Below are 8,517 nucleotides of genomic sequence, written 5' to 3'. Positions count from 1 at the left end.
CCCAGCTGCCTGGGTTCTCTCAAGGAAAGAACACATCGACGACCCGCGACGCATCTCTCGAAAGCTGGGACCCGAGCAAGAAACACGAAGGACAGGTCCTTCCCTTCGAAGGAAGTGAAAGCGGTTACATCAAAGCTTCAGAGGAAGTCCTGTACGCAAGAAGAGAGAGGTCGGTCAGCCTCTTCCTTTTCAGAACGCGTCGTTTGGATTGGAACTCACCTCAGTACGAGATCAAGAGTTCTCCTCGCATTCGAACGGTTAACAAATGGAAGAGGGGAGTGCACTTTCTTTGAATGGGTGGACTGAAGTGAGAAGGAAATATGGTTCTCCGCTGAAGAGAGCCAACGAGTCAGTTTGGGCTTGAACGCGTCGAGATCGATCGAGATTGAGGGAAGGGAGGCAGACTCGCCTTCCACTGACAGCATTTCTCCCCCGCCGAAGCGCATGCAAAGGAGACGAAAAGCATTGAATGATAGGTAGTGCCTTCGAGGAAGCGAGATAGAGGTCAGCTCAATCTCTAAACCATCTCCGATGAGCGGACCCATCCATCCGAAGACAAACGCTGAGCAAAGGACTGAACGAGACTCACGCTGAGCCTCAGCGCTGATGGAAAAACAAACAAAGCTAAGATGAAGCAGTCCTAAGGAAGCGTGCTCTATAGAACGAGCAACGAAAGAGGTTGATCAGCAAAAGCGAGACGACGACACGGCGAGGGAAGGAGAGCTCAGGTTTACGTACACAAGCAGCAAGGAAAGGAAAAGCCGAAGTCATCGAGGCTTGAGGTGCGAAAAAAGGGGAGAGAAGAGGAGAGGTCAACGAAGGTGAACATAGGACGTCTCACAGAGAAGAAGGGAAAAGAGGATCGAGTCGCTCGACCTTTCGGGGTGCGACAGCAAGGAAACCAGTACTCACTTGACAGGTTCATGCTCGTTGTAGGAAGAGAAGGGAAGAGATAGAAGGGAAGGAGGTGAAGTAGAAGGAGGTGGTGGTTCGTGGAAAAGGAACGAAATCAAAACAGTCGGCGCTCATCGAGAGGCGTGCACTGTGCGCGAACGAGCTAGCTTCACGCACGCTTCGATCTCACCCAAGTCACTCCACAGACTGAGCCAAGTTGGCCAAGAAGCTTATCTCCGTGTCGCTGAACTCTCTTGCTAGCTCTCCGAGAATCAAAACAACACCAGCGAGAGAAGCGGACGCGTCGCTCTTTCCTTCCCTTGTCGCTGAACTCGTTTTCCCACGAGACTTTGTTCTAGCTGTGAGAACTCCTTCTCCAGTTCTTTCGACTTTTTCTCGTTGCGAGGAACCTGTGAGCTCTGCTTCTTGCGAGGGGCTGAGCAGAGAGCGATCGGCTGGACGCGTTCCGTTTTCATTCCTCGCCCCATCAGGCTGTCACCTCAGGGTTCTGATTCTGCTCTCCGCGGTGAGATCGATCGTCAGACTGACACCTAAGCTTGAAGCTTGAGAAGAGCACCGAGAAAACAACAAAGGAAAAGAATCAGCTCTCGCTCAGGGTGGAGAGCAGCAATACGCGTCGTTCGTTTAGACGGCTGGATAGGTAGAGTCGAGGAGCGTCTTTCAAGGTCGAGATAGACGTCTTGGTCCGTCTTCTCTATCAGTTGAGCTCAGGTTCGATGGGTCGGCGAAGGTTTCGGAAGGGCGAGGGTGAAAAAACGGAGCCAAAACGAAGGGGATCGAGGCGTGAATTCGCTCAACCCTCCGTTCCCTCCCAACCCCAACAGTCTCCTTCCCACGAAAACAACGAGTCTCCCTCTTTTCACCTCTCTCCACCCTCATCTCTCTTCTATACATCCCTGGGTCACTGTACGAGGTTCGGTTCTCTCCTTCCTGGCTCGTCGTCGTCGTCGAACGGCTCGAAGCTGACCTCCTCCTCCCCTCCTCCTTCCAGCCAACTCCTACGCCGCCAACCTTCGCTTCTCTCGCTCCCTCGACGTGGTATACATACGTTCGATGTCTCTACGACTCTCTCGCTATGTTGGATGGTGAGTTTATCTCGTTTTGTTCTCTCGAGAGCTCTTCTCATCCTCTCCAACGAACAAGCTGACGTCGACGACCTCCTCCTTCCTTCCTCTCCTCCTCTCTCAGAGCTCTGCCGTCGAAATGCGCAGTCTCAGCTACTGCTATACTGCGGATGCTGCGGATCTATACTCTTGGTGAGTTTTCCTCCCCCTTGAAGGCAGCCGACCTCCTCGCTCCCTCCCTCGTCCCTTCCCTCTCCGTTCCCACGCTGACCTCTCGACTTCTTCTCCTTCTCCCTCCCACCCAAATTTGCTCCCACCACAGACTTCGTAATTGCTTCCGAGCTCATCATCTCGCCGCCAAGACTTTTGGATCCAGTGCTTCGTTCGAGGAGAGGAAGGAGCTGAGTGTGAGCTCGAGCTCAACGTTCGAGAGATCGCTCTGGTGAGTTTCCCTCTTTCCCTCCCTGCTTTCTGTTTGGAATTCAGAACTGACACCGACCCGACCTTGTTTGTTTATTTATATCCGCAGTCGATCGTCTACCTGCCTCGGTCGAGGAGGGAAGGAGTCGAGCTCGAGAGGTCGCTTTGGTGAGCTCTCCTCTTCTTCGTCCTCTTCTTGCTCTTTGAAGCTCATAACTGACCCCGAGCTTGTTTGTCTCTATGCTGTGCATCCACAGTCAATCGGTCACCTCGGATCCAGCACTTCGGTCTCGGTGATTTGGAGGAGGGGAGGAGGACGAGCTCACCACCCTCGCCGTCTTGTGAGTTCATCTCTTCGCTTTCTTCCTCCCTCGAGAAGGAGTTGGCATAGGTTGTGCATATGGTGGACTTGTTGGAAGATAGAAAGGGAGGTTGGGCAGGAAGGAAGGGTAGGCTCGAAGCTCAGACGAGAGGGAGAGTTGCCGAGGGGTGGTCGGGAGGACGGGGAGGGACGACAAGTCCCTTCTGGCATTTTTTTTTTTTTTTTTTTCGTATTCTTGCTTGCTCAGAGTGATTGCGTACAGCGTAGGCGTCGGTGGGCTGTTGGGAGAGGAGCTGGGTGGTGGTAGAGAGGGAGAGAGGCGGTGGGAAGGCTTCGTCTCCCCCTAGCGTCGAGATGTTGAGCGAGAGGGAAGGTGAAAACCTCCCATGGCGATGGACGACCAGTCTACACTAGATGTAAGAGCTCTTGTTCGATTTTGAACCCGTTCCTGACCTCTCGTTGTCCCGTTCTCTCCAGCCTCGCCTCCTCGTCTTCCCTCTCCTTCGCCTCGAGGCCTCAGCAACTTCACCAACCAGCCAGCCCATCGCCAGTAGCACCTACGCGGTCGCTCCTCTCCTCGTTACGCTGCCCGGAGGTCATGCCTGCTCAGGGATCGTTGCTAGATCGGCCAAGTTGATGGCGGCGGTGTGAGAGGAGAGGGGAGTGAGATGGTGAGTTTGTTTCCTTCTTCTCGCCGTCAAAGTTGCTTGGGAACGAGTTGGAGGTTATGGAAGGAGAGTTTGGGACCTTCGGTTGATTGAGTGGCTGGCTGCAGAGCGGGAACGGAGGGACGTTGGACGCGTCCCTCCGAGCTTGAAATCGGAGTCGGGAGAGAGGGCTTCGGCCCTTCCGACCGCGATATTACAGCTGAAACATCAGTTTCACATCGATCAAAACGAGCTGAGCTTTGGTATAGTCTCCCTGCTGACTCCTTCCCTTCCTCTCCTTCCTTTCCTCCTCCAGTTCCCCCCCCCTTCTTCGCCCGTCCGCTCAACTCTCACCTCTTCGTTCCGATCTCGAAACTCAGCAGCAGCCCATCATGATCAAGCCATCTGAAGACCACTTTCGCAACGCTTTGCGCTCTCTTCGTCGTCTCTCTCGGTCTGGATTTGGTTGAGGGACTTTGCGTCGTTTGTCGGAGGTGGGAGGAGGTCGTTTCGGTGAGTTCGTATGCTCGTTGTTTCTGCTTCAAACTGGGTCGGGAATGTCTGGGAGGTTGTGGAAGGAGGGTATGGAGGGGTAGATGGGAGGAAGGTGGAGGGAGGGAGGAGGAGAGGGACGCTGGACGCGTCGAGGTCCGAACCTCGAGCGGGAGGGAGGGCGCGACTACGATGATGCGAAGGTTGGGAAGTTGATACCAAGACCCTTGCCCAAACTATACTCTCGAGGTTGTTGCTGAATCGTCCTCCTCCTCCTCTCTCCAGTCTCGACTCGTCGTCTGTACTCCCCTTCCTTTCAACTCGTCCTCGGCCAGTTCAGCTACCTCATCAGCACCAGCAGTTCGTCGCCAGCAGAGAATTTCTCTCCATCGTCATTCTCGCTCAACATCAACCCCTGCTCTCGATGGATCGTTCATGGGTCGGCGTGCGTCGTCGCTGGTAGAGGAGGGGGGAGAGCGAGGTCGTGTCGATGAGTTCGTGAGTTGCTCGTTTCTGCTTCAAAACCTCGCTGGGACTGGTTGAAGTGGTGTAGGAGGAGAGTCTGGAGTGGTGGGTTGCTGGGTGGGAGAGGGGGGGAGGCGAGGGACGCCAAAACGCGTCCCCGAAGTTCCAACCTCCCGACCTCTTCAATGAGATCTCGGTACCAGAACGAAGGAAACCATAGTCTTTGTTTGAGCTTCTTGCTGACCTCTTCTCGTTCCTTTTCTCCCTCTCCCTTCAGCTCCGTCTCTTCCTTCGCCTCGCCTCTCGATTCCTCAGCTTCGGCAGCATCAGCAGCGCAACCAGCTCAACTTTCCTATCGTCGTTTCTCTCTACGATGCCATCTGCTCGAAGATCGTCGGTTGGTTGATCAAGTCGTTGGTGGGTGTGCGAGACGAGTTGAGGGCTCGAAGAGGTTCAACTGGTGAGTTGATTCGTTTTCTCTTCGATTCTGGTTGGGAGTGCTTGGGGAGCAGGAGGGGCGGCGCAGCTCGCTCTTGGTGGTCTAGACAAGGTTCAGGGTGGTCGGTGGGCGAAGTTTTGCTGACTCGTTCTCGCTGTTTTCGCTTTGCAGTTTCCCCCCTCCTTCCTCACGTTCGACGCTCAAAGCTCAAAACCCTCGAGGAGACGCCTTCTTCGCACTCCTCGTCGATTCGCATCGACGTTCTCGCCCAGACCTCGTGTCATTCATCGGTTCATCCTTTCCGGCGACGTCTCGTTAGATTCAAGCTCGACCGTCGACCCGAGCTCAGCGCGTCGAGTCGCCTTCCCTTTCCGTTCGGTCACCCAGCTGCTCTCAGTAGACGCTGCTTCGTCGTCGTTGGCGAACATGTGTTCTATGGATAGCGTGTCCTTGATATCTGGCGATCGGGGTGTTTCGAAGTCGAAGGGGAGGGGGTCGTCTCGTTTTAACGTTTTCCATTCGATTTCGGTATCAAACTCGTTTCCTGCCATTACCTCCGAAGGAACCGATCGTGAAAGTTCTAAGATACGCAGCAAGAAAAGTCTGAGGGAGCTCTCCTCCGTCCATGTACCCGTCCTCCCAACGACCATGCATTCACGCGTGATTCAGCTGCCGAAACCTGGTTCCAGTACCCTCTCATATCGTCCAGAAATCGAGTCCATAGAGTCGGAAGATTTTCGGAGGAAAAACGCGTCGAAACGAGGCTCTCACGGGGGAGCTCAGTACTTCTCGACGTGAGGAAAGAGAGAACTGAAAGTTGGAGAGGGGACGGTCAGCAGGCAAATCTTCCACCTCGTACGCTCAGACCTAGTTGAAACGCATCGAGAAGGTCCCATTTTTTTCCGCGCAAAGATGGTCGGGAGCCGAGCTCTGAAACGAAAAAGGAAGGAGAAGAGAGGGTGAAAAACTGAGGACGCGTCGAGGAAGATCGAACGATTCCAAGAGTCCCAACGAAAGAGACGGGTCTCTACCACGTCTCCTTCGCCGTCAAAACGAGTAAGAAGTCCTGAAAGAGCAACTTTGAGGTGACTTGGAAAAATATCAGCGAAAATCTCGCCTCCTAGTCGTCCCAGCGCGTCGAGACCGACACCGTTCGAACCGGCTCAACCTCGCCGATTTTCCTCTCCCCTCCCAAAAATCTCAACCTCGCCACCGCAGAAGTTCTTCCACCATCTCTTTTCGATCAGATCGACCAGCAGGGGTCAACCTCCAAGCCACCCCCTTGCGTCGGAAGGGGAGGAGATGGCACTCTCTCTCTCTCTCGATCGAACCTTCATCGCGCCGCTTTCCTTTGCGCCGAATCTGGCTCCGAAGATATACTTTACGTAGCTCCGACTACTGATATCTATCTCCTAAAATTCTCTCTTCGCCAGAGTCGAATCGACTGCCAACCTCGCCTCTCTCGATGTCGCGTCCACGGCTCTTTCCCGAACCAGAACAGTGATCAAAACCTCAAAGAGCATGCCTATCTCCTCTTCTTCCTGCCTGAGCCGTCAACCCTCCCAACAGATCTCCCACCGACTGCACCATCTCTCCAATGTCGAAGTCCTGCAGCATCGACGACGGCTCGCTTGCTATCGTCTGAAGCGAGGCCATCGATTCCGCTCCAAAGCTCGCTCGGGAGGTTCCAAACGGCGAAGGGAAAGGTCTGGACGTCGAGATCGAAGGGTCCGACGACGAGCCGTCCTCGGAGAAGGTTGGGAGGGGAGAGGGAGTGGAAGCTGAGCTGAGAGAGGGACTGTGGAGGAGGGACTCGTCGGCGCAGAGGGGAGCGATGTGTTCCGAGAGGTAGTTGAGGTTCTTCATGGCCGTGAGGAGACTCGTCAAGCTCGTAGCTGGCATCTGGACGGTGCAAGCCGAGAACTGCTCCTTGGCGGTGTCGAAGAGGTGAGGAGGAGTGAGTTGGAGGAGGGTTTGAATGGCTGCCTGTACGGAGTCTGCGAGTTCGAGGGAGAGCGTGTAGAGTCCTGTTGGAGGTGGGGTGGGAGGGGAAGAGGAGGGATCGAGACGTGACGATGAGGAGACCGAATCGGATGCGAGGTGATCGTTCGCTGTGGAGTTGCATAGATTTGACGAAACCGAATCTGCTCCTGATTGTTGGCTGAGGTAGGAAGGACGAGTTGGGTAGTCGGAGGAGTTGATGGAGATGGAAGGGGTGAGATGGGAAGGTCGAGAGTTGGTGTTGGATTGGGAAGGACGACGACCTGGATGAACGAGGTTTCCTAGACGCGAGGTGGCCACCGGGGCGGAGAAGGCTCGTAGGAACGGAGGAGGGGAGGAAGATAGGAGTCCTGAGGATGGATGGTGGACTGCTGAGGAGGAAGGTCGTCCGTAAGGGTCGTAAGGACGAGGAGTGTCTCCTTCTCCTTCGTCGATGAAGATGCTTCCTCCTTCCTCGGTCGACCTGTCCCTGAACCTGTCTCCTCCGCCCTCGTCGTCTCCTGTATCGTCTCCTCCGCTCTCTGGTCTCCTACGAAGTCCTTCTGCTGAAGCTGGATCATCTGGATCTGAGCCGTCGTGTGCGAAAGGGTCGTCTGCGAACGAGTTTACTCCATCGTCGTCGAAGGGGTCTCGGCGGACAGGAGCTCCATGAGTGGAGCTCGACGACGTTGAGGGAGCCAGATCCGAAGAAGAGTTGACGAGCATCGTTCCAGTCGTAGCGGTGGGCCAGGTGAAGAGGGGTCGAGTAGGAGAGGAGGAGGAAGTTGAAGAAACCTGTAGGTTTGATGGAAGAGAGGAGCGAAAGAGGGAAGAAGGAAGGAAGGAAGGAAGTGGATTCAGCCTGTGAGTCTGACTTCCCACAGACCAAACGGTTCCTCCACCACACTTTGCATAGCCGGATTCCATTCCGAAGCATCCTCTCGACCCTTTGAACCCCGTCTTTCCATCGTGATCGGAAACAAGAAAGGAAGAGAGGGAGAGGAAGGAGAAGGACTTACAGCTCCCAACGGCGGCTCAACCTCAAGACCTACTTGCAACGATCCTCCTCCCGCTCCACTAGATCCTTCTCCATTCCTACGACTGCTGTAATCTCCTTCAGGGCTGTCTTCTGAATCCATATAGGGCGTTCCAAACGAGGAGGGAGTGTCGAGAACGACGGAGGGCGGAGAGAAGGGACCTTCAGCGGTTTCGTTGGTGCTCGTGTCGAGAGAGAGGTTGGGTCGATGCGAAGAAGGTGAGGAAGGAGTAGGAGGGAGAGGTTTTTGCTGTTGCTGCTGCAGTCCCGAAGGAGGGGGCATCCAAGAGGAGAGCGGGAAGACTCTCGAAAGAAAGAGAAGAGGAGGAGGGAGGAGAGGAAAGGGAGGCTGCCGAGATGCTGGTTTCGAGGGAAGAGAGGTTCCCGTGAAGGCCAGAACCGATTTCAGACAGGCGATTTCGGGTGCAATTTTTACTTGGAGGGGTCAAGCAGCGGGGTTCGCTGCTCAGTGTGCCTCCGAGTTCTCGAAACGCTCCAGATGAGTAGGAATTTCTGCTGAAAGAGGCCATACGGGGGTCGAGCAAAGGCCCTCTTGGAATGGGGAAGGCGCGTCGTCTCTCTCCCGTCGTTTGCCTTCTTGTCGTTCTTCCCCCAGAACGACTGCTCGTTTAAGCATCCGCCCTTTTCCCTCTGTCCGTTTGAGAACAAATCTTCACCGCGGAAAGGAAAACGATTAGACCGGGGGGCGAAGCGGAGCTTCGACGCGTTCCACGCTC

The 8,517-nt window shown here is 55.0% G+C and overlaps 3 protein-coding genes across 3 annotated transcripts; 2 read left to right on the top strand and 1 right to left on the bottom strand.

Annotated features, from left to right (window-relative positions):
- Positions 1 to 1,990: 1,990 nt before the first annotated feature.
- On the top strand, positions 1,991 to 2,696 carry BDY24DRAFT_419479 (uncharacterized protein; the record flags this gene model as incomplete). The annotated part of the gene is made up of 5 exons (XM_076643986.1): positions 1,991 to 2,000; positions 2,104 to 2,171; positions 2,356 to 2,421; positions 2,509 to 2,567; positions 2,657 to 2,696. 5 exons carry the CDS (start codon positions 1,991 to 1,993, stop codon positions 2,694 to 2,696), a joined length of 243 nt encoding a protein of 80 aa, XP_076491944.1.
- A 1,504-nt stretch (positions 2,697 to 4,200) lies between these two features.
- Positions 4,201 to 5,313, top strand: BDY24DRAFT_437300 (uncharacterized protein). Its single transcript, XM_076644257.1, has 3 exons — positions 4,201 to 4,305; positions 4,603 to 4,785; positions 4,936 to 5,313. Exons 1-3 carry the CDS (start codon positions 4,296 to 4,298, stop codon positions 5,205 to 5,207), a joined length of 465 nt encoding a protein of 154 aa, XP_076491943.1. The 5' UTR covers positions 4,201 to 4,295; the 3' UTR covers positions 5,208 to 5,313.
- Positions 5,314 to 6,268: 955 nt separating this feature from the next.
- BDY24DRAFT_405431 (uncharacterized protein) lies at positions 6,269 to 7,985 on the bottom strand. The gene is made up of 2 exons (XM_076642643.1): positions 7,764 to 7,985; positions 6,269 to 7,539 (listed from the first exon to the last, which is right to left on the bottom strand). The coding sequence occupies exons 1-2, from the start codon at positions 7,881 to 7,883 to the stop codon at positions 6,277 to 6,279; spliced, it is 1,383 nt and encodes a 460-aa protein (XP_076491942.1). The 5' UTR covers positions 7,884 to 7,985; the 3' UTR covers positions 6,269 to 6,276.
- Positions 7,986 to 8,517: the final 532 nt, after the last annotated feature.

Source organism: Mrakia frigida (genome assembly GCF_051309035.1).
Source record: "Mrakia frigida strain ATCC 22029 unplaced genomic scaffold BDY24scaffold_76, whole genome shotgun sequence".
Lineage (NCBI taxonomy): Eukaryota > Fungi > Basidiomycota > Tremellomycetes > Cystofilobasidiales > Mrakiaceae > Mrakia > Mrakia frigida.
The sequence above is the reverse complement of the archived record's forward strand: the minus strand, read 5'-3'. Positions and strand labels throughout refer to the sequence as shown.

Bases quoted from the DNA above. Each gene is read 5' to 3' on its own strand.
- BDY24DRAFT_405431 (XM_076642643.1), bottom strand. From the start codon at position 7,883: ATGGATTCAGAAGACAGCCCTGAAGGAGATTACAGCAGTCGTAGGAAT. The intron at 7,540-7,763 runs GTAAGTCCTTCT...TCAAACCTACAG, and splicing joins TTGAGCCGCCGTTGGGAGCT to GTTTCTTCAACTTCCTCCTC.
- BDY24DRAFT_437300 (XM_076644257.1), top strand. The intron at 4,786-4,935 runs GTGAGTTGATTC...TTCGCTTTGCAG, and splicing joins GGCTCGAAGAGGTTCAACTG to TTTCCCCCCTCCTTCCTCAC.